Source organism: Lichenostomus cassidix, chromosome 5 (genome assembly GCF_008360975.1).
Source record: "Lichenostomus cassidix isolate B80296 chromosome 5, HeHo_3.0, whole genome shotgun sequence".
Lineage (NCBI taxonomy): Eukaryota > Metazoa > Chordata > Aves > Passeriformes > Meliphagidae > Lichenostomus > Lichenostomus cassidix.
Window position 1 is genome coordinate 36,761,227 of NC_139486.1, and position 27,794 is coordinate 36,789,020.

Here is a 27,794-nt window from a genome sequence, read left to right on the forward strand (position 1 = left end):
AAGGAATTGAAAATATACAATCCTAAATAAATAGAATGTAACTAATTTAATCATCTTTCTCTGAGTGCTATCCAGAATCAGGTACAGACATATTTAGGTTTAATGCAAATTTTGCCCTGACAATTTTTTAAGACTCAGCATTTCTAATTTTTGTCCTGGACAATGAAAAATAGTAGCAATATTTTGCAGCAAATACTGCAAGGAGTGCTAGTTCATTGGAAATATTAATCTTCCTTCTCACCAGACTTAAAGTATTGCTTTCTCTGTGCTTAATACTACATTTGGTTCAGATTCCATTTCTGAATAACATGTACAGAACACTAAAAAGTGCAGAATATGATTTTTTTTTCCTGAAATGGTAGAGTTATAAATTTCTAAGCAAAATACTACTATAAAAAATTTTTACTATTTTTATTTTGTCACTAAACATTGGCCTTATCCTACAGCTTGGTAACAAATGGTCTGGTAATGTATTACAGAATTGACTAAGCTCTTTAAGCTTTTTACATGAATTAAATTTTAAAAAAAACAAACCTAAATCTTTAGTCTGCCAAAAATGCACAGGAAACAGAAACATGAAATGGAGAAAAGTGGCTTCTAAATTATACTACACAAAATATATTCTCATCTTTCACTTCACTGCTCCTTTTCTGTGGCCATGAAATAACCTTGCTTGCAGACGCCACTCAGAGACACTGCTTCACCTGAGTAAGAAGCTCCTAGTCTCACAGAAGCACAATAGCACTGAAATCTCCTTGCTCAGCACAGTCCCTATTCAAGTTCAACTGAAACCTCAAATACCCACTACTTCTGCAGAGACAGCCACTTTCTCAAAAATGTTTCACCTCTTCTGTACCTCTGGTTCACTTTTTGCTAATAAAGGCATTTTGACTACTTTCATTCTGCAGTTTCCTCCAAGTTATACCGTCTGCATATCAAAGTGCTTCAGGGTCAGTTTTCACTTGTGTCCAATCAAACTCATTGGTCTTCATAGTTTCAGGTCTCCAGAAAGAACACCATGAAATTCTTTCTTTCTCAGCTATACACAGTCTTACAACATATACAGCAAAGGGTGAAGAGAGAATCCCATAGGCTTTTTCATGAAGCCTTTAAAAGTACAAGAAGACACTGATTGCTCCACGCAGTGCCCAAATGTTTTCACATTGTTAGGAGTCCCTGGAGCATTTCACGAAGGGTTACTGAGTAGATAGGACAGGAGGATGAAGCTGTGTGAATAAATCATCTGCACTGCGATACAGAAAACCCACAAGGAAAAGGATAAGCTGTGTCCAAAAGTCTCACAGTGTGCAGTCTGTGGGTGGCTTCAGGGACACCTAAATTAAAACTGTACAATAAATATGCTTCATACAATTTAGATTGCATTCACCCAGATTATTTCAGTTTTGTGGGCTCTGAGCAGTAAAGTAAGGCTAAAGGTGAGTAGAGATGTTCCACTCAAGGACATGCTTTTTCTCACTCTCCTTTTCCTGTAGTCTCCTTTCTATGTAGAGATACCAGAAGTTGCACCAATGCAAAGATAGAAAATTTTAAGAATGCATTGGGCAAATCAGCACTCTCCATTGTTGCCTGATTCCATGGTAGCTAGGAAAATCATCCTGCCCTAAAGATCACTCTAAGATATACTGTTCCCTTATAATAAACTAGTCCATAGCTACTTAAATGTGGGGAGATTCTCTTCTTCTCATAATAGAAAGGTAGTACAAAGTGCTAAACAGGAGATGGCTATGTACGAATCAAGACAAACTATGGACTATTTCAAACTAGTCCTTTGATACTCTATTTTATCTGAAGCACTTCTCAATTACAAGCAGATTACAAGAACAGCCTTTCCCATCCAATTTCTATTAGTTTTATCAGTTATCTATTATCTTTAATTAAATAGTAACTTTCACATTGTTCTTGAATAACGTTGTCTCTATTCAGCATGCCTGGAGAAACGACATAAAGCATTCTGACTCAATAGCCTACAATTAGTAGAATATTGACTTGGAAAAACAACATGATCTTAGCCTTATTGGTCTAAATCATCTCTTCAGCAGAAGAAATGTTAAGTCAAAGTCTTCAGCAAAATGCTGAAGAACATCTTAAAAACAGGCAGAAGTGCTTTACTGAAATTACGCCATTTCCAGTTATTTTATATTAGTCTGACACCAGTTTCTATTTCCTGAAGGTAAGTTTCAAATTTAAGTTTAAAAGTATTTCCAGTGCAACTCAGTTGGCTTGAATATTTTCTGGTATGTGGCCCCGAGTTGCTCAGCTAAATTAGTTTTTTCAGTCTTTTTTGTCAGATGCCATCCAAGTGATAAATAAAGGGCTTTTAAATGGGTAGCAAAGCTTTCATTCCAGAGAAACAAAAGAAAGAGGTCCTATGTGCTGTCCTCATCAATGGAGTCACCAGTCAGCTCCCTTCATCCTTTATTTTCAACACTGTTTTCTTTGAACCTGACTGCTGAATGTGACAACGTAACTGGATGTACGTATCACTGACCACACTGTTGATTTACTGATGGAAAGTATTTTTATTTGTAATGGTAGTTTCCTATAGATTATGTATTTTCTCAGAAATTCACAATTTTGTAATGCAAACTGTAGATTTTTAAACTGCCCATTAAAGGCTAGGAAAGCTTGGTTTTCCCTCAGAAGAGATTAAAATAAATGTGAATTATCCCACAGGCTGGAGAACAACACACTGTTTTGTATAAACCTGTGTTCAGTGAAAACAAAAGAACAGAATTACTCATACCACAGAAACTCACAGCCTAAGGCCCTGAGTCTGAGGAAAATGTGGATGGTCAGCCCATGGTTTTTTGACTGCTGCAATAAAACGGAAAAAATTAGGGAAAAGACAATGTCCCTTACTCAAATGGAACTGCTTAAATGTGTTTGACTTTCCCTGATGCTAGACGTTACTCTGTTGCCAGGTCCTACCCACTCACTAAACATCTGGAACAACCACAGTCCACGCAGGACACAGGCAAACAAAGCACAAGGTAGATTATAGCCACCCTTGGCAGGTTTGGACACTCATAAAGGGTGAGAAAATGCACATTCTCCCCATATGAGGTCAGTCCTCTCTCAGAGAGGTCAGTCCTCTCTCAGAGAGTGGCATTTCTTAGCTGTCACTGAGCCCACAGCTGTCTGCCATAGTGGCAGGACCACTGAGGCAGCCCATTCCACAGGGCTGCTGGGAATTCAGCAGCAGCAGCTTTATTCTCCCCCCACCCCACCCAAACTGGAGATAAACTAACTTTCACCATATGAGAGCAAGTACTTAGCACATCTGTATCACCCTCATCTTGAGCAGGGTGCAAAAATGCAGACTCCAACACTTCTCTTCCTGACAGGAGGTGAGGACTTCTGTTCATGAACTCTGTCGGGTGAAGTGACAGTTTTGTGGCTACACCCAGATTGTTCCCTAATGTATTGACAGGTGTAAAGATAGTTGAAGGCTTCATTAAGATTATCTCAAGCAAACTGTGCACACATAAATACATTGCACATTGCACTTAACTTGGCATTGCAGTGAAAACTTTACCGTAATACATAACTGATATGGAGTCAGCAGGAGATACAACAAGGGTGACCTGGGTAAATTCACTTCTGGGTTGAGGTACCAGAAAAAAAATGTTATCACTGCACTTCTGATTAAGCCAGAAGAGTGCCTCTTCCCTTAGCTTAGATGAGAACTACTGCAACACTTTTACTACAAAATGGGAGAAGACAATATACCAGGAGGAAAGATGAGTGTACTAATGTGTTGTCCAACAAAAACACTATATCTAGGTTAGTTAAAGGTGCAAGACTAAACAATTCAACAGAAAACTCCTCCTGTGAGAGTATTTCTTCTTATGAAAGGAGATGGTTGCAGATTGAAGGCAAAGATAGCTCAGTAAAAATGCAATACACATGATTGGATGTTATGTTTATTTCAGACTACAGCACACAGACAGACCAGATGATGCCAATCTACGTGAAGCTGGGGCGAGAAGACAACTGAAATTCAACTAAAAAATGAAAAATTATTTGGGGAATGAAAATAAACAACTACGCAACAGCGGAGTTTAAAGGAAGGCAGTCCAGGAAACTTTTGGTGAGTTTCTAAGATCCAGTGAGTGCTGAAATACCAACCCTGGCCAGCATCTTTGACACCTTCCACTACAGTTTGCTCTTAGGGATGTCTGAGTCCATCAAATGTTGCCAGAAAAAGGCCTGTATCCTGTGCCACACATCTTCTTGGGCTTTAGCATGCTCTCTCCACTGCCCTCCCCAATGCACTAACATCCCAAGCACCCTGTGGATTGAAACCTGGCACAGAGGCAAGTATGGTGGCTCCAAGAGGTGCCCTGCTCCAGAATAGGAGTAAAACTCCACTTCCCGTCCGTGCTGCTGAAGGCGCTGAACAGCCTCCTGGCAATAGAGGGAACTTTTCCAGTTCCTGTCATCCAGTCCACACAGGAAGAGGAACTTGGCTAAGGACCTCTCCACGGGAATTCGACAGTCCCAAGTTGCTGGGTCCATGTGATCATCTACAACATCTGTAAAATCTACTACAGATTTCTCACTGATCTTCATCCTTCCCAAGTCATATGGTTGAGGAGGAATAGTGAAGCCATCCCCTTTCAGGGGAACAAAGGAATTAAAACTACTTCCAGATATGCTGACAGCTGCCTTGATGCCAGGTAGAAATGTAGCGATGGAAAGGGCTAGATCACCTCCTTTAGACAAGCCCAAAACACCAATCCCAGTATCTTTCACCTGAAATGGAATAATGAAAACAATATTATTAACTACTCTTTATTTCCTGAGCCTACATAACCTCTCCAGTTCTGCTTCCTCACTCCTCATCCAACTAAGACCACTCATCTTCTGCCCCTGCAAAGCTTGTAATATCTCAGAAACGGTAAAAAAAAGCCAATGGATTTTTTTTCCCTTCTAAAACCTTTAAAAATGCAAAACTAGTAAAAAACTACTATTTCCTGCTTAAGCAGTTTTTTACTTCTACTCCAGGAATGGATTAGAAAACTGGAAAACAGTTTCCAACAGGAACAGCACCATAATTTTTCTCCTACCTGCTGCTGCTTCCGCAAAAAGTTCACAGCCTCCTCAAAATAGCTCAGTTCAAGAACCTCTGGCATAGCAGGGATATCTTCAAAGGACACGTACGCGAGAGCCAGAGTCACGAAGCCTCTGCTAGCTAGAAGACTTGCTCTGTATTCAATAAGACCTCCTCCAGATCCATACAAATCAATAAGCCCAGGGAATGGGCCAGGTCCTGCAATGAAAGCGGTGTGTATGTATAACCAAAAAGAAAAGTTCCTAGAGTTGTCCTTTTGTGGTGCCCCCTCAGCACATATCAGGACAGCACATATCAGAAGAAAATCATCCTCTGAAGCCATCTGTGGTGGCTACCATTCTCAGGAACACACAAAATGAATGTAAGGACATGAATTTGGATTATTTCTTTTCTCTCTTAGGAACTCGTTACAGGAAGTTCACATGTTGGACATCTTTCTCTCATCCTGAATTTCAGCTGGCATTGGCCTACAAGTCCTCAGGCCATTGAGGATCAGTGAAAAACAGTATTACTGAAAAGTGGCTCTTCCTTAGGAACTGTCCTAGGAGGTATGCCATGGAGGGGATCCTTGGGTTACGAAGGATACTCACAAATGCCAGCACTGACCTGTGCTAATTCAGGCTTCAGCAAGATCTGGGTAACTACCCCTGGGCTTCTCAGCTCTCCTGCAGCAATAGGACCTTCCTTTCCTGCCACTGCTCTGCCCATTCTTATAGCCAGATTTCCCTTACAAGATGTGGTATCACTGCAGCTGCAAGGCACTGTTTGTTAATTACAGAACAAGATAGTCATGTTTAAGTTCCACTCAAGGAACAAAAACACTTCAGGGCTTAAAGCAGCTTTGCACAGGATCCATTCTCAGCACTGTCTGTGTATGGAGTTGAGAAATATGGGACCTGTTTAATTAAAGATCTTGTTTTTCCCCATTTGTGTCCCATCTTCCTAAGTATCCCATGCAGTCCAGCTGCTCAATCACTTCTTTCTTTGGCTTTTCCTTAGCTAAAGAGAGACACAGAGAGACAAGTCCAGAGCCTGCAGGAAGATCTGGAGCAGCTGCTGGAGCAGCCTAGGCTGGCTGCAGCCTGAGTCCAGTGCTCCCACCATACCTCATTATTCTTCACTCCACAGCCAGAGCTGTCATGCATCACAGCTCTGCCAAGGACCAAGGGCCTTTGTCCGGTCAGCTAAATAGAACAGCTAAGAAATAAACACACTTTTTGACAGAGCTCTCACTGCAGGAGGGGTCAAGACACTCAACCTGAACAACAAGGAGACACCCTGTGTTACCACTGCTGCCCTCCCTGCAGCATCAGACCCCTGCCTTGGCCCTTGCCCCGCCGGGCAACACCTGCTCCTCTTTGCTCTGCTGTGAGGATCCAAGTATCTGGAGAGGCACAGGCTGAGGGAAGTGCTAGCCGAGGCTTTGCTCTGGGTTGCTGAGTGCATTCAGGGACCACGGGGCATAATATGTGGTGTCACTCACACCTGGAAAACTAGAACGAAATTAAAACTCACCAGGAGGGAGGAATAGGGTTGCTCTGAGACGACCTTCTCTGACCGAAATCCTCTTCACCCCCTCTCCTAAAAACAATCGTTCATTGGTGCATTTTGCCAGCAACCGGCTCATGTCCCCATGGCCCTCATACACTTCCAAGTCCACACAGAAAGGGGTCAGGACGTTCCTCTTTGCCAGGCGCTTATAGGGTGTTTTGGACTGCAGAGCCCAGAGCAGCCCCATCGGCTCCACTCCCAAATAGCTGCCGCCCAGCGCTGGGGAGCGGCTGAGGTCGAGCTCTCCGCTGCTGCCAGCTCTGTAGAGAGCGTGGGCTTGGAAAAGCTCCCCGCTCTCGTCCACCAGGCTGGCCCGTAGGGTGACCGCCTGCCGCGGCTGCAGACCAGCCACCCGGATCTGCACAGGCTCATCGAACAGGCACCGGGGGGACGGCAGCACGGCCACCCGCACCGCCATCCCTGCGAGCCACGGGCCGCCCGAAACTGCGTGAGACACGGTCCCCAGCAGCCTGTCCTCTCTCGGGATTAAACGATCTGTCCAAAGTCCAAGAGGAATCATCGTCACCATTTCCTTCAGTCGGAGCACGGGCAGCTGGGAGACGTAGTTCGGAGCACGCCTGCCGCCCGACACTCGGGCAGGAGGGGCACAGGGACACCAGTCACTCGCACGGGCACAAGCTGTCACTTGTTCCTGCCGAGTGCTTTTACTTGTGGTTATAGAGACTAAATTAAAAACCCCAAAGCAGCAAAAAGAGATATCCAAATTGCCAGCCCCTCGTTGCAGGAAATTCCATACCTGACTGCAGAACTGCCTTGTGAGCCTTTGCCAAGGTACAGTAAACACAAACAAGCTGGAAAGCCTGAAGCAGCATGACATCTTAATCTAGCCACGAAACAAAGCCTGCTCTTAATCCCTTAATCCCTCTTGAGCTGTCTGCCATTTTTGGACAAGGACCACAAGGTAAAACGAAACTTTATGCTATGTTTCTCTAAAAAACCAAAACAAACAAAGTAAAACAATTACTAAATTTTTCTTCCCAATACTCAATCTTGTTTAAACAGTATCTGTATTTTCCTGACAAATACATGCAAAATAAATATCCCCTATATTGCTAATGTTTCTAATGAACTGTTTGAAGATTTGACAATAAACATCAGCTTTGGTTTGCATAAACAACAATATTACATTTTTGCAATATCTGTGTATTTAATAGCCTTCTAGTCCTACCCTGGGGGTCTCAGCCATGTGAGTAGTCTCATCCCATTCTGTGAAAATACAAATGGGAATTATGGGTGCAGAAATAGGCTCCTGGTTCAAACAACTTGCCTGACCATGCACTAAGCAGCAATTAATGGCAAAGGAATGAAACAATCAATGAGCCTACAAGCTGCAGAATCAAACATCATGCCACAAGAACACAGATGATATGCAGACGTTGCAGATCTGGCAAAGCAACTCCAAAATCATCCCTCAGGATGCAAGAGAATGCAGATATGTTTAAAGACAACAGTAGAAAGAAATACAAAACAGCAATAAAAAACATGTAGCTTAACATAGAAAATAGCCACCATTGACTTTTATGTGTCCTCCTACACATCCTCCAGCCATTGCTTACTTTGGAAGAAAATTAGTACAGAAATAAGCTTTTAAATTGACCTATTTATTGCAGAAGTTGTAGTTTCTCACCACCAAAACACCACAGCCACTGAACTTAGTGAATTACTGCAGGACAGACTTTTGCCTTAAGCAGAATGCATATGTTGGACTGATGCAGCCTGATACAGCCTGATGCATGGGTGGGTGGCAGAGCAGATCCTTCCTTGTCCACTTGGATTGTTATGAAAACAATCTGGAGGTCTGAACAAACAGTCAGAGCTTCCATTTTGGGATTTTGAAAACCTGCATTGCCTCCCTTCAAACTTTATTTTGCTCACCACCGAGGCAACACTCAAAGGCCTAAAAATGCTGCTATCAAAGTTCTACTTACAAACCAAAAGTTGTGGCAAATTGGTCTGGACTCTGAAATCAAGCAGAATAGCCATGATGTGTTTGGCAGGTGTTGTTGACGATAATTTAATGTTCAGTTCTTTTCAGGGAAAAAGTGTTTGTACTCCAGTCGCAGATGCTGATGATTGTATCACATCAGAAACAGGCAATCCAAGCTTGAGTCTCCCACCTTTGCTATAGCATTTTCACAGTTTTTGTGAGACAATCTAGTAGTTGATAATAGCTGTATTTAATGTCATATTCCATGTCATACCAATAATTCACTGAGGAGACAAGAAAAGGGAAAAACATTTTAAGGCTAGAATGTAATGACTTACAAATGTGCTCACAGACTATTTTACACAGTTCAGTTAGTACAGGCTCTTCTTTATTACTGACTGAACTTTGAAATGAGCAAAACTTTGGCTACAGCCAAAAATCACGTAAGCAAACAATGGAGTTCTTCAATAGTGCTGCCAAGGCAACTCTGTCTTAACCCAAACCAACTTCAGATGCTATACTGGAGATTCATTGGAGCAGAAGATGACAGAACACTTAGGAACAAAAAATTTAGACAAAAATATCAAACTGCAAACTTTAATATCTAGATGGGAACCTCTCTTCCTATGTAAAGGATGGCAAATTCACCACTACTTCACAGTGGTCATCCATTAGACAGTGATTTAATTCTGTTTCTTATGCTAATTTTGGGGTACCTCTCCTAGGAAAATTAAGCCATACACTGTAATGTTGTACCAATGCTTCTTGGAAGAGGATACGCTTTAGCTTCAGATATTCACTGGACCAGACCCAGAGAATATTGATTTTTCAAGTGTATACAGACTGTACTGCATTTAACAGAGGGAAAGACAAATAAACTCAAACTCTGGCATTTCTGCTAAGCAAAGAAAAAAAAAAAAGAGTGGCCAGGGTCTTGCAGCTGGAAACAACTCTACTTTGTCTAAAAAAAATTTTCAAGGACTGATACAGCAGCACTGGGCAAAAAGAATCACAAACACTGCTTTATTGCTAGCTTGTCTTTTTATCACAGAATCACAAGAACTGAAAAAAGGGACTTGCAATATTTACAGTGTTACACAAATACTAATTGTTTTACTGTTCAAAATACTTCTTTCTTGAACAGCATTATCAGGATTATTACAGATAAAGGACAAGCAAAAATTTCAGTTATATGGAATTTGTTGTATCTATATTCATACCTGTCATTCACTTTCTGGTTTTCTTCCTCCAGATTTTTTTTTTTTGCCATATGGCAACAGCATATGCAACTTGCATTTCCTTTGCAAAAGTGATGTAGGTAACCAGTTGCAGTTAGCAGGCTAGACAGACAAACTGTGTAGCTGCATGTCTTAAACAGAAATTGGATCAGGTTCAAATTATGGTCTAATGCAGGTCTGCATTAGCTATCCTTCTCCAGACTTGACAGCTACAAGACTTTGTCTTCTGCTACATCCCTAGCACTTGTAAACAAAGCTACAAATTAAAAGCAAAATAGGCTGCTAGGAGGCAGTCCCATGGGATCTGTCGAGATTGTTATTCCCTCCTGCAGAGAGGCAGATAACCTTAAAGGGACCTTTGATCCCTCTGATGCTTTGCTGCGGGATATCCACCTGCACACCCAGTTCAAATATGTATCTGGAAATACAGTCTATTTTACCTGCAATACAGCCATGAGATTGCTGAACATGATGGAACCAGAGAGAAGGCAGATATAACATCTCACCAGCTTTCACTGTACACTGCAAAGGTTTTGCCTGAGCATACTCTGGATACAGTTCTAGATTTGGGTTCAAGGGGTCCAGAGGGATCCAGGGCACCTGAAGGCAAAAGAGTATGCATAAGGTACTGACCCTGGCAAAAAAAAAAATTGTGCAAACTTCAGAAGAACAGCTGATAATCAAACTCACTAGGTTACAAAACATTTACTTTGTCTAGCAAAACATGTACAGCTACACAGCTTTCCACATTCAGCTGGGAATAGGTCAAGGATGCAAAAATGTGCCTCCTTCAGTGATGCATTTATAATTAGGGAAAAGGTAATAAATGTCACCCATGAAACTGCAGTCTCGTGAAAATACTTTCAGAACACCTCGAGCCCCTTAAGTCATTTGTTCCTCCTACATTCAGTACTTAAACACTTTATCTGCATCAACCACTTTTTTTAGAAATTCCTTTCTTCTTCTTCTTAAATTCTCTGGTCTAATTTTTACTTCCAGCATCTAACACACCCCTTCGTGCTCGAAAGTCCCTCTTGCCTGCTTTAATTTTTTCTCTGACCTACAGAATTATAAACCTCAGCATTCCAAACTTACTGCATTACAGGAATGAGATTCCATGAGCATCACTCTGGAAACAGAGAACAAGCCACAGCTCAAGTTCTGTTGTAGCATTACTCACAGTTTCCACAGGCAAAAGGTGAGAGATTAGATTCCACTGAGATTTGTGAAGTGCCTCCAGATCTAAGCATTTTAATCAAATAAATATTGCTACTGCTAAGAAAATACAATTTATTAATTCAGTCAGGTATGTTTCATTGCACTGGGCAATACCACTGTAGACCTGAGTAGAGGGCCAAAAGAAAATGAATGTAGAGGCGTCTATTTCAGGCATAATGCAATCAATTCCTTAATTGTTGATGCATTCCAAGTTCTTTAGTGGATCTATTTAAGTGAGGTGCAAGGCAACAGTTTATGATATTAATAGTTTCAGGTGCGCAGTAAAAAGTCTTTTCTGGAAGCTGGGGATCCTTTGCAAATAGTAAAATACAAGTGAAATATTTGGGCATTCTCTTTCCAGTAATGAAGGATTTCTAAATATCAACCATAATATGCTGAGTTTTAGGGCTCAGAAATGCCCCAAAATTTCTCTGCTGTATTTATTGCATTCTTTACAAACTCTTTACCTTCTCTGCAGTCTTCTCATCCACAATTTCAAATGAACCATCTTCTGATACCTGGTAAGTTGCTGGCTGATACAGCTCTGGAACCAGAAAAAGAATTAAATTACACGTGTCAGAGAACCTAATGGCAGAGCATGCCACACTTTCACAAAAAAAAATAAAGAGAAAACCATTTGCAACTTACTGTATTCACTATCCTTCCCTTTGTCTATTTCAAATTTTAACCAGTTTCTTAATTCTTTTAAGTCAGTCTGAATACTAAGCTCTCTTCCTTTTTGGAATTCCAACCTTCTTTCTTCTCAGAATTTATTCTCCTCAAAGCCTATTTGTATCCCAGTCCTACTTTGTTCCAGTAACTGTTTTCTTTCCTTTTCAGATATCATAAATGCATTCCTGATTTACACATCATTCTACAGTTGGGTGTTTCTCCTTAGGTCAGTCTAGCAAGGAGGCATTCCCAAGAGTTATTAGTGGCTTGTGGCCAGCCTTTCACTTGTAATTTTAATTGATAGGATTCATCAGCTGCTTCAGATACTGCCAGTTGCTTTTCTTTCATTGCTTCTGCACATGTGGTTTTCTAAGCCTTCCCTTGAGAGAGTTTGTCTCCATTAATTAATCTAATGCTAACCTGAATTTTCTTTTTACTACACACTATGAAATGTAAGCATTATCTCCATTCTATGCTTTAACAGTAACTTGTTTTATAAATGACTCCTATCTCACACACATGTATTTCACACATTCACATACATACGACACCACCTCTCCAAGAAAGGCTGAGGAGCTGGGGAAGTCCAGCCTGGAGAAGAGAAGGTGCTGAGAAAACCTCATTGTGGCCTTCTAGTACCTAAAAGGGGCTTGTAAGAAAGACAGAAAAAGACTTTTCACCAAGGCCAGGACAAGGGCTAATGGTATCAAACTGAAACAGGGTAGATTTAGATTAAATATAAGGAAGAATTTTTTTACAATGAGGTCATGAGGCACTGGAACAGGTTGCCCAGAGAGTTGTGGATGCCCTGTCCCCGGAAATGTTCAAGGGCAGGCAGGATGGAGCTTTGAACAATTTGGTCTATTGAATGGCAGGGGGATTGATCTTCAAGGTCGTTTTCAACCCAAACCATCCTGTGATTTTATAACTTCAAGGTTGTAAACAAAACAAAACCAGCATAAATATAATATTGTAGCAGCACGCTTCTAGGTAAAATTATATTTGTGTCATAGAACATTCTGCATTCACTTAATCTGATGGTTTGAAAGTCAAGGAATAGGAAAATTAAGTCTTATGAGGCATAAAGTTAGGTTGTGCCTCTTCTAGATGAAAATGCAACAAAACAAACTACTGCTGTGCACATAGGAAAACAAAGAAACTGAAAACAAGCATTGTGAAACAATGCTGCCATAAGAATCTTTTTTCATTTCTCCAATTTTCAGAGATTCAGTTAGTAGCTTGAATATTTCATTAAAATACAACTACTTTTTTAGCTTCCTGGCTTTTTTTTTCCTAGAGAAATGCAAGCAGGCAGAATCCAAACCTGTAAGACATCAAAGATGACATGCTACAACACTGACAAAATACTTAAATAATTTAAATATTCTAAAGCTGAAGAGGCTGCCATGAGTATCAGAGAGTCAATTACGTTTGAAAACACATCAAGAGATGAGATCTGAGATCACTGAGTCCAAACTGTGAATGAACAACACCTTGTCAACTAAACCATGGCACTAAGTGCCACCTCCAGTCTTTTCCAGGGACGTGCCTCCACCAACCCCTTGGGCAGTCCATTTCATTATCTAATCACCCTTTATGTGAAGAAATTCCTTCCAATGTCCAGTCTAAATCTCCCCTGGGCACAACTTGATACCATTACCTCTCATCCTGTCACTGGCTGCCTGGGAAAAGAGCCTAACCCCCACCCAGGAAGAAGTCCCCCCTGAGTCTCCTTTTCTCCAGGCTAAACAACCCTGGCTCCCTCAGCTGCTCCTCACAGGACTTACCCTCTGGAACCTTCACCCCTTTAATGCCCTTCTCTGGACTCACTTCAGCACCTAAATATCCTACCTGAACTGAGTGGCCCAGAACTGGACACAGGACTCGAGGTGTGAATCAATGAACCCATTACTTTACTGGACTGGAAAACCTGACCTCAGAATAACATTTGTATTACAAACTACCTACAGCATGAAAAAGAAGAGATTTCTTTTCACACCAGAAAGCGTAACACTGCACAAACATCAAAATGCTATCACTGCTTCCTTTTTCTCATATCTTTCAGTGTTTTAGTCTGTCCTCCCAACCTTCAGACACATTGTACAGTAAAATGATGTACCGTATGGGATGAAGGGACGGTCACTTGGTGGATGCAGCAGAAAATATTTCTCTCCAGATACCACACAGTACAAGTTCTCATAATGATCCTTATGTACTAGGATTGAGGAAAAAAAGAGAAATGCAGAGAAAGGCAGAAAATCAGTGCTATTTCTTTCTCTGTAGCAGAAACTATAGTAAACTGAAAGTGTCAGCTTTCCCTGTTATTATCAGGCTGCTTCTTCCTCTTGTGGCCAGTGAGAGAGGAAAGTCACAATATCATGCTGTAGAAAATTTATTCAATGAAGCAAATTGTCAGTACCATGCTTGACACAATGCCAGGTAGATGCACCCAGAGACACAGCAGCAGGAGGCTGCAGAAGGGCAGAAAAAAGAATGCAAAAAAGCATGTTAAAATAGAACTGCCTTGTCAGAAAATCTGAACTGCCTGTCAGAAAAAGAACTGCCTTGCCTCACCATCCTCCTGAGCCACTGACTCAAAACAAGCCAGCTTAAACCTATGCTGAAATCACACAGAAGACTTAAAGTGCCATAGGATACATACAAGATGTCACAGCAGCTGACTCCCCAAGCCAGAAATTCACAGCATCAGGCTTCTTCCCTGTATAGTTAAGGAAAACAGATATGATGACAACAACAAAAAAAATTGTGTCATTTTTAAAAGCATTTCAAATAATTTTCTGCCAATTTCTGTCCTGTATCTTCCTTCACAACTATGATAGGTTTCATTGCAAATAGCACTCTGTGAACAGCAACCTCCTTCTGCATAGGGAACACTGAGCCAAAACATGACTCTAGATCAGACAAAAGCCACTCAATGTAAAGAAGTGCTACATGGTATTTTTTCAGTTGTGAAGGTCCCAATACACAACAGAGATACTGATTCCAGAGTAATCCAACCTCAAAACTTGAATTACTCTACTAGGTATTCTACCACTGCTGCTTTCTAAGATGATGAAACCAAACCGAGCTGTGGCATTTAAAAAGAGAACAAGCATTCACCAAGTACCTAGTGTGATTGTTTTAAAGCTCCATGCAAAATATTTACTGAATACACAAGAAACAGAGGGTTTACCCAGTGCCTCACTCATCCATGGTATGTCAGGCTGCACATCACAAACAAGTTCAGGGAACTCCTCAGTGAGGTTTGAACACTGCTTCTGCACATAGAATACATTGGGAGAGGTCACTTTCTTCTCAACAATGTCCAAAAAGTCCATGAAAGGCATTTGGCGCTCCTCTGGCATGACAAAACGGTTCTGAAACACTGCATCTGCATAACCATTTGGTGTCACTGCTACACTCACCACCTTGGGACCTACTACCTCCCTGCAAAACAAATCAAAGGTTTATATCCAGGCCTGCAATTAGCTCATATATTACATACTGGTTATTTTCAAAACATGTTTCAAGGACAACAAAATAAGATGCCTATCTTTCCATGGATGGGTGTCTTTAAATTAGATTTTCTCCTGTCTAGTAAGGACTCTGGCACGCTGCTCCAGTTGCTCCCTGCAGTCAAGGCAACTCTAGCTTCGTTTTCCTCTCTGAATTCTCTCCTAACAATACAATTCACAAAAGAGCTCCCTTTTCCTCTGTGCAGTCAGAGGGCCCTCTTCAGCCACTTCACCAATCATAGCAGAGCTTGATGTTATTGCAGCCATTCAACCCAGCCAAATCCAAGGGTTCTCATGTTCAAAAGCAATTGACCAGCAAGAAGGGGTGAACAGAAACTGATACACACCCCATGAGGGTAACAGCTCCTAGTTCCATAAGATATTTAGCTTTAAACTCCACAGAACTAGATCTAACCCACAGATTTTAGGTCTAACCAGAAATCTTCTCTTAAGGGACTTCTCTTTAAAATTTCAGTCATTGTTAAAATGCTCATCATTTATTTTTTTGAAAAAAACAAGGTGTGCTCAGTCACAAAGAACTCAGTCTGCTCTTACAGTACTAGAGCCCCACTCCAGCTGGCTGGGTTTCAAGAGCCTGGGTCTGTTGGGCTGCACACAGCCCTAACACCCACCCTCCCGGCTGCATCGGAACTGCTAGGGCAGTATGTGTGCAAGGAAGACACACCTCATCTTGGGAAGACCACCTTCGTACAGAACCAGGAAGGAATCTGAGCTAATATTACAAATAAGAGCGAAGATTAACCAAGAGATTTCAGTGAGGTCACCCAAAACTGAGCACCAGTCCTGCTCCACACCTCGCTCATACCTGAGGTATGCTGAGGTCCATTTCTTCAGCGCTGGCCAGTGGCTGATGGCATTGCGAATGATACAGGGTTTATTCGGACTCACCCACTCTCGATAAAACTCCAGCGGAGATGGAGGCCTATCAAGATAGGGTATGGACTCTGGCCACCCCAGCTCTGTCCAGGCAAACGGTAAACGGCGTTACTCGGAATCCCGGGAGAACCACCTCTTGCCAGCACACAGGCTTCACACACCACACCATGCTGCCAGCACACAGGCTTCACACACCACACCATGCTGACACCAAGCAGTGCCCAGTGCCCCCTCCCGGATCCAGAAATCCCTCTGCTAACTCAGTGTTAGGGAGGTTTCAGAGCCAGATGGAAACCTCAGGCCAGCCCCCGTGGGGATAAAGGGCCTGTGGTGAAGGAGGTGTACCTCCCATACAGAGGTGATACCACAGGATGATCTTTTGGAAGCTGGAATAGTGCTTTGTTTTGCTATTTTATATACAGAGAAACAACCACTAAAGGACTGTTTCCTCGAGTTTCGCTTTCTTTTGCGGCGGCCTTTCTGCTTCACCTTGACCTCGGACCCATCACGCTGGCAGCACAGCGGGAGCCGCTGTTCGCCCCACGCTGCAGGCTCGCTTTGCTCCCCACGGCCGGCCAGGCCCGGCCCCGGGAGGGCGGCGGAGCCGACCCAGCACCACTGCCCGCCCCGGCCGGGGGCACCGCGGCCTCCCCCGGCCCGCTCCTCGCTCCGGCGCTCACCGCGGGCCTCCTGCGGGAAGGCGGCCAGGCAGCCCCTGAGGGCCCGCAGCGCCGCGCCCTCCGCCATGCGCACCCGGCCGTGCGGCAGGCGGCACCGCCCGCCCCGCCCCTTCCCCCGGAACAGCCAGCGAGCCGCAGCTCCGTAACAAATGGGCACGTCTTTATTGAAACCGCTTAAGACACCGAGTACAAATGCATACAGAGTTAAAAATAGCTCCCGCGGGAGCCTCACAGTGCAAAATAAAAATAAAAATTAAAAAAAAAAACAAAACCGAAACAAAACCCAACAAACGGAATTTTCAATTTTTCCCAAAATAATAATAATAAAAAAAAAGACAAAGTACTATTTTACCTAAAGGCAAAAGTATAAAAACACACATTTATAAATAAAGCAGGAAGGGGATTTTCGTTTGTGTTTTAAGGGTGAAGGGAAGGGCAGTGCGGGGAGCAGGGTGAGGAGCGCAGCGTGGAGCGAGGCGCGGCAGGACATAGGGCAAGGACATGGCTTGTTGCGAACGAGGCTGCCGCGCGTGTCCCCGTGGGGACACCAGCACCGCCCCAGCCGCCCCGTGCCACTCACACACCAGCTGAAACGCGGGACACGCCGGACTGAGCCAGAGAAGGAAGCACCTGCTCTCTCGGGGGGCTGCTAGAAGACCTGTCTACCATTTCGATGAGGCTTTTTGTCATTTAGTGTCCTGGATGCTACACATCCAGCGGGGTGGGGGGAAGACACTGTATACATGCATTAATTTACCAAGGGTGTTTAAATACCTGCATTTCTTTTTTTTTTTTTTTCCTAATATATAATTATATACATATTCGTTCTTTTTAAAAAATTAAGTTGGTATGTTTCTACTCCCGGAAAGAAACGTCCCAATTCCTCTGAGTCATGATGAAGTCTGCAATACGGGGAGGCTGGGCGGCAGGGCTGCTCTAAGGCCATGCCCCAGTCATCACCTGCGAGCTCACATGGAAAGGAAAGGACAGCCTGAGAGGAGGTGGAAGAAATGCAGACTACCATACACACAGCTCCTGGGTGCTGCTGAGGGATGAGGAGGAGGAAGGTGTTACCTGCCTAAAGCAGGAAATAAGACAGAGTTTGCTGCCCTCTCAGGTTGTAGCCCTTCCTACTGTCCCAGTTCAAGAGAGCCCTAGAACAAACTGAGGGGTTCCACAGGCAAAGCAGCACTATATGCAAGATGGAAAAGAAACTTAAAACTTCTCACTTTGACCAGGAATATTTGGCTGGAGCGGAGAAAATATATGTAAAGAGGATAGGTATGGTCCAAATTATTTTTTCAGGCTTTACGTTAAACAAATAACTTCTCTTAATACAGGTATCTTGCTGTGCCTATGCTAACACCCACACAAACCAGTGAGAGGGATCACAAACCATTAAGAGGGATCGACTCAAATTTATTACCTCCTCCGACAAGCCTCTTCACTTCCCAGGCAATTACCATTCATTTCTCTACCTGGCCCAAATGACAGCCTGTGGTGAAACATATTCACAAGGTGCAAATGCAATGCATTTATGCTCTCTTTGTTCTGTAAACTAGAGGTTTTAGGAATACTTCCTACTGCCATAGGAAGTTAGCAGGGAAGAATTAGTTGGATCAGTCTTAAACTATAAAGAGCAACAACACTATCTCCTCAGCCCTCTCAGCCGTAAACTTGTGGCACTAGCATCTCCTTTACTGGGCTTCCACTACTCAATTCAAAACATCAAAGCCTTGAACAAACAGTTCGTAACTTTGCCATTTAAGAAAAAAATAATTGCTTATAGAACTGCAAGAGAGAAAGCAATAGGCTCAATAGAACATATTTTAAAACAAACTCCTTCCAATTCATTCTTTAATTACAGATCACCATCTCCAAGTCCTAGATCTACTTTCCTGAAGCCTTTTAGTACTATATCATTGACAGGTATTGGCCAAATAGTGTTCTTCAGACCAAGACCATCTCTACTTCTACTCTGTTTTCCTGAGTCTCCTACATATACTATTCTAAATTTATTTTAAACTACACAACCATTCTCCAACTGATCTACTTGCCCGACACTTTTCTTGCCACCATTCTGATCAGATTTTACCTCTGGTTTCCTGTACACAGCCACGACCCCAAGTAAAATCCATTCCAGGAAACAAAACCCATTCTGATCAGCTTAAAAATCAGACTTGCTTCACACAACTTGTTTCCAAGGAGCTTTGTTTCATATCTCTATGCCAGCTTCACTGGTAGTTGCCCTTTACCTTCATGGGAATTTCATTCTCGCCACTGGCTCTTCTGTATCATCTCTGACCTTTTTGTCACTAGCTCAAAGTTTAAATAATAAAATGGTATAAAATTGCACAAGGAAGTAATATAAAGAACCCTCAAACCGTTATCAACAGTACCAAAATATACCTGGGTTCAAGGGACTGCTATTTTTCCTGAGTGTCTTGTGGCCCCAGTACAGCAAGAAATTTCCTGTATACTAGGACTTATGTTCACAGTCTGAGAAGGGAGGAACTGGTCACCTCAAAAGCAAGCTTGACCCACACTAACTGCCATCACAGACCCAACATAACTGTCATCACACATCCTACTCACTGCATCTCCAGCTCACCTTTTCACTCAAAGAAACTGCCAGAAGTTTCCTCTCTGGTTTCCAACTTGCCTTCCTTTGCAAAACTTGTCTGTGCAAGAGAAGCTGTGCATGGGACTGAGCACACCAGCTGATTCAGCACAATACAGTGCAGAGACAGGACTAGAAAATAACACTTTAAAGTTTTAGTACAAGCCCATGGAAGAAAAGGTTAGCAAGGACACCTGAAACATGATTAGGCAGATTTCAATTACAGGCTGAGAAGCCCTCAAAGTATTCCCATACTGCCATGTCCTGAAGCATTCGGCAGTGATCAGGCAGCAAACCTGTTAGGGGAGAGACAGAACTGCAGATTATTCAGCCCTAGAGTTACTCAGAAGAAACAGTGCATCCTATGCCTGTCTGGCCAGACCAGTAGAAGAAAGTCTGCACTGCAGATCTGCAGTCACAGAAAGACAGAGAAGCCAACAGACCACATTTCCAAGTGCCACAGGGTATCAGAGAGACAGCAGCCAGGACAGCAAAATGAAAGAAAACTGCTCCCACCCCGTAACCTGTGTAACCAAGTGATGCAGTCTGGCTGCCTCTGACTGACTTCCACAGATGCTAGCAGTCTCTCTCCCACCAAAGGCTTGTTGCTTGCGTTAGTTTTATGAACTGGGATTATACTGCTCTGCCTTAAAATAACTGCTAAACTCCGCACTGGAGATGGAAGAAATAAAACATTTTGTGTATTTGCCCCTGTTGTTGAAAGGAGTGGGAATAAGGGGGAAGGTGCTGAAGAATTTCATTGGTTTAAAATTTTTTGTCTTATCATTGACCTAAAAAATATCACTGGACAATTTTAAGCCACAACAGACACAAGATGGCATGGGTTTAGAGAAGCTCCACAGGGCGAGAAGAATATTGCACATACAAATGCAAGAAGAGATTTTCTGTTTCTCAGACCAGAAATTCATGAAAAGCAAAGAGGCTGGAGGCAGAGGAAATAGTAATCATACCCCAAAATATCTCATTTGAAGTTCTTAGGAAATAATTTTCTGTGGGGAGTTGAAATAGCTTTACAAAAGGTAAGCGAGTCCCAGCTTTCTTGGGATGTAAATATTCTGTGTTCCTGTAAAGGCAAGCAGAAAACATTTTCCTATCACAGTGAAATGAACAAATTACATGGATGAACCACAGCACTGAAGAGCTCTCAAATCCAGAGTTACACTGCAACAGATGGAAACCAGCTTTTCCATGTCACTTCTCCACAAATAAATCATAACAACATCAAAGTCAATATCCAATCCCGAATCATGAAAGGTGGCTGAAACAAACTTTTGTATTGTATCTAAATCCAATTTTTTAAATGTCTGCAGAAAACCCGGTCTGAAGTATCAATGTAACATCGAATTCCAGATTAAAAACACCACTAATGAATTCATAAAGTAAGCTCCAAAGCATGGCCCAAGGGATACAGAGCCTTTCCCTGGAGGCGAATGCAGATAAAATACAGTGTGGGGACTGTCCTGACACAAGAGGAAAGCAGACAGGGTCGTCATAACAACAGCAGGATTACTGCAGGGAACAAAACTAAGGCAGGGAAAGCAAGAACAGCAAGATGAGATCTAAGCAGAGAACAGTTCATTAATTGCACAGACACTCCAGCCTGTCTCCCTCTTGGGGGTTTATAATACAGAGATTGTTTCTCGCTGGGATATGGCAAAGGGATTGACAGTTTTTTTAAAGGACAAAGATAACAGCCACAAATGTGGCATAGAGCAACAGTCAAGAGAAATAAATTAATAAATAAACCCATAAAAAGTCCGATTCTTGATTCTCATGAAGCCGTGGAGAGGAAGGGATTAGCTTCACTTGGACTCCTTTGCTTTTAGTCAGCAGTTCAGAATTTTTTGGATAAACTGGATTTTCTTTGTATTTTTAGGTGTCAAACATCCTGACCTCCTGGCTATGAAGAAATTTCAAGGCAATTTCTCCAAACTCCTCTTTCAAGACTTTGTTTAGAGACAGGAAGTTGAAGACCATTGGGAAACAAGTATTAAAATTGTGCCCAGCACATTGCTAAGAATTGGAACAAGTCTGTTGTTGGAGCCTGAGGAAATCAATTTATAAAGGTATCCCCACCAGCCCTAGACCAGGTGATGGTAGCATTGGTCTGAAGCTTTCTCTGTGGTCCTCTTCTTGCGATTATGTCTGTGTGTTCACAAACACCTGAAAGCCACCCCTTAGTGTTTTTTGTCCATGCGTCGCTCCACAGCTTGCAGCAACAGCTCTGAGTACTGTTCCAACAAAGCTAGTGTCTGCTCATCTCCCAAGCTCTTGGGACTCGGTAGATTGGCACCACATCCCTCATTCAGTGGGCTAGTGTTATCTTGTGGCTTCACCAGCACCTCCTTATCTTTTGGAAGCTCTTCTGCATCTTTCAGGGAGTCCAATTCTTTTTTCATTGAGGAGAATGTTTCTGTCAGGAGGCCTGCTATTTTATCTTTGTCAGTAGAAGATTCCATATCATTTAATACCTAGAAACAAAGAGGGGGGGGGGAAAAAAAGGAATGCATTGCAGTTTAAGTAGAGCACCAAGTAAGCAATTTTAGCTCTTTAGGAAGTGAAGGCGTAAAGATTTGCAGACCAGTCAAATGTACTTTTCTTCAACATTTGAGACTGCCTATTTAGACATACAGCAGGACATGCATCCAATACTCCCAGTAACACAGAATCCAGAAGCATTGCTGCAATAGGACAGAAATGGGAAGCATCTTTGCTTGGGAAGAATTTTTGGGTAGTGTTCCCCTTATAGTGGGCTTAGGGAGGTACTGTGTTTCCCAGCTGCAGCACAGGGCCACAGTCTCCTGTCCCTCCTGTCTGCCAAATGCAGCTGGTCCGAAGAATACAGCAAGGTCACACAGCTAATGCAAGTGCTGGGCCAGAGCTGCAGAGGACCACATGGCAGATGCTCACAATCGAAGTCTCACATTCTTTACAAGAGACTTGACAGATCAGTGCTAAGCAAAGAAACAAAGCTGTTATATTGCTCTGCATGTGACTCTGGTCTGGTGGTGTGAGGGACAGGCAAATGGCTGCATGTTCCTCTCACAGCTGGATTCCCATGGTATCTGATATTTGCTAATCCTTTTCCCAGGCATCAAAGACAAAGAACAGATGGGGATAATGAAACTCAAAGCTGCTATAATATTTCATATCCCTGAAACACTGTATAACCATTAATTAATTCCCTAATACCCCTTTGAAAAAGAGCATACTGTTATCTTCAGTTTACAGATAGGCTAAACAGACTGAAAACTTAATTGATTTGCTCAGAGTACCATCGCAAACCACTGAAAAAGCCAAAAGCTGGAAATCAGAAGCTCCTGCATCCCTGGTTCAAATTGAAGGTGCAGTCAAGCAGACAGCAAGGCAGCTTGTGTCACTTAGCACACAGTCAAGAGAAGCCCTTGAGGCAGCAAGCACTTCCATTCTGTGTGATGTCCATGGGCTGCAAAGCCCAGCAACTGGAGCAAAGGCCCGTGTGAGGTCACTCACCCTGCGGTAAAGGTGAAGGGCTCTGCGCATGCTGTCCTGGAGTTCGGATACCACGTGCTCACACTGCTCTATGCTGATGCCCGATTCTGAATGGGAGGAAAACATAAAAGCACAAGTTAAGGCACAGGCTCCACTATCTGCAACTTCACAGTTCCATAAATAAATAGGTTTTTCAATGCATATCCAAAAGACCATGTGCACACAACTTCTCATTCAATTTCTAGGGCTGGTTTGGGCAAATCACTAAATAAGCACATTCTGCATGAGCTTTCCTTCATACTAACTAGACATGCTGCTTGCTTCAAACACCCCTATTTGTCCAGTCTTTAGACTCTCCAGAGGCAGCAATGTTTTTCCTCAGATTGCACATTTTTATTGCAGTCATGGGTAGTCATAGATTACCCATGTGATTTTCAATTACAATTAAAGCCATGTTTGTATGAGGGCTCCCAGTGGCAAGAGGGACTGAAGCCTGTAATTTAGGCCAAGGAGCCTCTAATTTAGCTTCCACCTAGTCAGAAATCTACAAGCTCTCCCCATGCATCCTTCTGCACAGTGTACAACTAAAGTACAGAGGATGATGGATTATACTGAATTATTGCAGTGTTTTCTAGTGAGGACAGAGGTCCAGAAGAGTGGTGACAAGCAAACTCTATCACAACAGAATTGCATTTCTGAGCACCCCATGACATACACTGCTGGTACGCCATAATTTAAAACTGAAAAATAAAAGCAAGCAACTGAGGGACAGCATCATCTGTCTGTCCCCACCAGGTATTATCTCCAAAACATGAGTTGAAGTCCTGCAATCTTTTAGTACAGTAAACACTTTCATGAGTTAGACACAAACCATGAACAAAGACACAGACACACACACACAATCTCCAATTTGCAAATGCCTGGACAAAGGCCACTCAACTTCCTTTAGTTACTCAAACCCAAAACTGTGTCACATTAGCACTGTAATTTCTGCAATTCTAAGAACACCATCTTTGAACAGATTGGAGAGGACTTGAGATAATTTTAAGAATACATCTAGATGACGCATAAACAAATACAGCTAGAAAAACATCTATTTGTACATAAACAAAAACATCTACAAGAACAAAGGGGCATGGACGAGTCCTGCTATTTGCATTCTTTGATCCCAAATCACCCGTGGAGTCTGAGCACAGTGGGCTTCAGTGCGATCCAAGATCCTTCCATTCTGCCCCCCTCCTTCTCTCTTTGTCTTTGAAACACAGCTGTTTCTTCTCATGATTGTTTCTGGACTTCTCCTCTGATCATTCTTTTTATGCTGGTCTCCAGCTCTGGGAGGTGCCAGTCAGGAGAAAGGCCACAAAACCTAATATAAACGCTTAAGTAACAGGCATTTTCTGCCCCTCAGATGTGCAGAGCAGAGCTCTTCGGAAACTAGCAGAGAATATTAAACACAGCAACAATATTAAGCACATCTACAGCATTTTAACTGTAGATGTCAAAACGCTTTAAAACAAGAACAATTAAGTCTCTTTATTTGTAGCCATTATTCAAGCAGGAAATGGAAGGACAGAGAAATTAAGTAGAAACCCAAAGTAACAGCACAAGTCAGAAGCAGAACAGGTCTCTATCGACCCTACAGTTTTAATCTAAACTGCCACACTGTGATTCCCAGAAGCCACAGTAAGTTGTTCACAACGACAGCCAACTTGATCTAAACAGATTTTCCAGCACCTACCACTAAAAATTTGGGAAATATGGTCTGCAGGAAGCTTAAGGCTGACAGCTGCCTACTGAGGAAAAAAAAAATTGGGGATCCACAGTGCTGTATCATTCTAACTCACTAAAGGATGCTGCTAAATATTCTGTCAGGGAGTGCTATGTCTTAGGAGCTATTATAAAAACCAAAAATCAATACTGAAAAAAACCTTGCTCTTTCTCTAAGCTACCTATGTTAATTCTGCAAACTGATCAAAACCCATTTTATATGTAGCCTGATTCCCAAATCTAGATGAGAAAACTCAGCCTAAAAAGTACAGACAACTACAATTCTGCTGTAGAATGTGATTCCACATCTTCAGGCTGCATCTGGTGCTGGAAGAAACCTCACCCCAGTAGGAGGAGGGTCTGAAAGGTTCAGATGCACTCACTGGTCTTCAGAGCAGCTACAGTATAACAACAGGTCCCTTAGACAAAACATCACATTTCCTGTCTTACGTAACAGTGCTTCAACCCTAGGGTGTTTGATCTCTTTAGAAATGCAAAAAGAAAAATAACATTGCATCAAAATCAGATTATCCTTTTGCAATGCTTCAGTGCAGAAATATTGTGCTTAACCATTTTGATGAATGGTGCAACAGCCTGGCACCACAGAAGGTAATTGATCACAAGATTACAGAGCTATCCCTTCTCAGATATGAGTAAGAACAACATAACAAAAGGGACAAAAAACTATGCACTGTATAGCCCCTGAAGCTACAAGGTATCAGTGCAGTGGTTAATACCCAGCTTTCTAATGCACAACTCAGAAAGGTGTATTTTCTTTCATATTGTGACACAAAAGAAAAACATCCGCAGATGATGTGGGACTAAACAGTGTCTTCTCTGACACTAGAGGTTTTCCTGCCTTGGAGGGAAGGATTTTTGCATCAATTTGAACTTATCTGCTAATTTTCACTTAATTGAAGTACCTTAACCTGAGGCCTGTAACAGATCTCTGAGCTGTTTTCAGCAGGTGAAAGTTTTTCATCTTGTACCTTTTTCTCCACACTAGAGATAATTCAAAAATTTTTCACATTTTTTACATTAAACCCTGCACATGCACTGCATATTCAGTTTGCAGACATGTCCTCAAAGCAGAGTGATAGCAGCAAAGACCTGCTTGCTCTCACAAGTAGCTACAGCAAGGAGCTCACCTCCATCAAGCATTTTCTCATGAGAAAAACATTGTATGCAAACCCTTCTGGACCCTGCACACTTGCACATTAACAAAGGAAATCCCGATCTGCCTGGCATAACTTCACTGTCAGTATTATCTGGGCTTGCTTGGTTTGGTTAGCACATGTTGGCCTGCACCTTCATTTGCTGGCCAAACCTCCTCTGAGACGAGGTCAGAAGATGTGACCTACACACAGGGGGATTCCCAGCATGTGAGCTTTTAGCATTAACCACAAAAGGGTTTGAGCCCCTAGAGGAAATTGTACAGCTAAATCACTAAAAACACAGCAGTGCTGAGGTCTACAAAACATTCAGCTATGAAGGACTGCCAGACATAAGACCCAGAGGAAATGGAAACTAAAGACTGAGAAAAAGATGTTAGATTGAAGAAGTGTCTCACCATTGAGGGGATGGTTTATGGAACGAGACAGGTGCAGACAGGACGAGACAGGCCAGAAGCTGGACGTAAAGAAATGTGATGGGATCGTGAGGCGGTTCACAAAGACAGGAGACAGAAGGGGGAAGATAAGAGATGGGTATCCATGCACACCTGAGACCTGTGCCGAGGCAGTTAGAGATGTAGGAGACCTCGGCCTGATGGGGTCTAGTGGGCAAAGTCCAGGTTGGTTGTCTAGCACACAGGCAATGCCGGTGATCCGCTCCCTGCCCCTGGGCAGTGTGCTCTCAGGAGACCTGAGGTGCTGGCCCTCTGACACCTCCCTCAGTTTTAGACTAGTGACCCCTGGCTCATCCTGGCAATCTGTCCTTGAGACTGGATAATCCACTGGGCTCTCCTTAGCAAGCCCTGTTGGCATCTCTTTACCAGGAACCAGAGACCCAGCAGTTTGATTCTCTCTCTTGGAGGCTCGGACCTCAGGAAAAGAGGGTTTCTTTTTAGAGGCCCCAGCAGGTGGCTGTGGAGATTGTGGCTCAAGCAGGGTTTTTGTTTTGGTAGTGGGTGAGAAGGAGGCCAGTGTGGGTCTATCAGGCAATGGCTTGGGAATGTCAAGAATCAGATGTGCTCGGTTTGATGATGCCAACTTGCTGTGGAAGGACTTGGGAGATGAGCAGTTTACAACTGGCTGGAGTGCAGGTTTCACTTGAACATTTTCTTTCACTGGTAGCTTAACCTTCTCAGCATCTGGTGTGGAACTAAATTGTGTCTTCTCTGTCACTGGAGGACTAGTCCTCCCATCAGTCAAAATTTCAGTGGAGCAACCAAGGTACAGATTTTCCCCTACAGATATGCTCCTTGACATCTTAGCCCGGAAGCTGGTTGTGGGGTTCATGTAGGACTTTGGTTTTGCAGCCCTGACATCTTTGGCCAGCAGAGCACCAGATCCATCCATCTTCAACATACTGGCTGATAACACCCTGCAATTGTTAGGTCTGGGATCCTTCTCAACCACCAAAAGAGTCTGAGGACGCTGCTTGGCAGAGGATATCACTCCAGGACCCTTATCTGTGAAAATTAAACAGACAAACATACCAAAAATAGACAAGAGCCTGCAGTGAATTCCTAAATTGGAATTTAACATGGCCCAGCTCAGCCCCTGCAAGATGTGTATAAACAAAACGACTCGTTCAGGTTAATATCACCAAACCTCAACAACTTTCTATTTTTCCCATCCCTCATCCTGCTCACACATTGCTGCTTTCCTCATGAAAGAGATTTGTTCCTAAAGTGTATGGTCTCAAGACCTCGGACCACTGTGACTCTTAAGAGAGAGGCCAGAGGAAGCAGGCCAAAACTTATATATACCATTGTAATGATCAGGTGGGAGTTTTTTTGGTTTTTTGTTTTTTAAACAAACATTAATCGTTAGTGAATTGATTGTTTCAAAAATAGTTATTTCACACAGAGGGCATTGATGCACACTGTTATTGTCTCCTCCTTCCCTCTTTCTCTCCTCTTCACCCTGGGGAGCTTC

The 27,794-nt window shown here is 42.8% G+C and overlaps 3 protein-coding genes across 8 annotated transcripts in view; all 3 read right to left on the reverse strand.

The window, feature by feature from the left end:
• Nucleotides 1-3,925: 3,925 nt before the first annotated feature.
• On the reverse strand, nucleotides 3,926-8,683 carry LOC146436375 (acyl-coenzyme A thioesterase 1-like). Of its 2 annotated transcripts, none has more exons than XM_085062364.1 (4): nucleotides 8,596-8,683; nucleotides 6,611-7,596; nucleotides 5,091-5,293; nucleotides 3,926-4,776 (listed from the first exon to the last, which is right to left on the reverse strand). In XM_085062364.1, exons 2-4 carry the CDS (start codon nucleotides 7,482-7,484, stop codon nucleotides 4,177-4,179), a joined length of 1,677 nt encoding a protein of 558 aa, XP_084918490.1. In that variant the 5' UTR covers nucleotides 7,485-7,596; nucleotides 8,596-8,683; the 3' UTR covers nucleotides 3,926-4,176. The 2 variants fall into 2 exon arrangements, with proteins under 2 accessions (XP_084918490.1, XP_084918489.1); XM_085062363.1 differs by lacking the exon at nucleotides 8,596-8,683 and adding an exon at nucleotides 8,265-8,405.
• JMJD7 (jumonji domain containing 7) lies at nucleotides 8,248-16,919 on the reverse strand. Its single transcript, XM_085062365.1, has 8 exons — nucleotides 16,815-16,919; nucleotides 16,064-16,217; nucleotides 14,916-15,169; nucleotides 14,385-14,441; nucleotides 13,842-13,937; nucleotides 11,518-11,594; nucleotides 10,273-10,432; nucleotides 8,248-8,878 (listed from the first exon to the last, which is right to left on the reverse strand). Exons 1-8 carry the CDS (start codon nucleotides 16,879-16,881, stop codon nucleotides 8,790-8,792), a joined length of 954 nt encoding a protein of 317 aa, XP_084918491.1. The 5' UTR covers nucleotides 16,882-16,919; the 3' UTR covers nucleotides 8,248-8,789.
• A 34-nt stretch (nucleotides 16,920-16,953) lies between these two features.
• Nucleotides 16,954-27,794, reverse strand: part of MAPKBP1 (mitogen-activated protein kinase binding protein 1) — a 100,785-nt gene continuing 89,944 nt past the window's right edge. For 2 of the 5 annotated variants that reach the window (XM_085062345.1, XM_085062344.1), the window contains 3 exons: nucleotides 26,264-27,325; nucleotides 22,948-23,033; nucleotides 16,954-21,926 (listed from right to left, as the gene is read on the reverse strand). In XM_085062345.1, the coding sequence (XP_084918471.1) occupies nucleotides 21,633-21,926; nucleotides 22,948-23,033; nucleotides 26,264-27,325 (1,442 nt within the window). In that variant the 3' untranslated portion in view covers nucleotides 16,954-21,632. The remainder of the gene's footprint in view (nucleotides 21,927-22,947; nucleotides 23,034-26,263; nucleotides 27,326-27,794) is intronic. The other 3 variants (XM_085062346.1, XM_085062347.1, XM_085062349.1) reach the window with 2 other exon arrangements.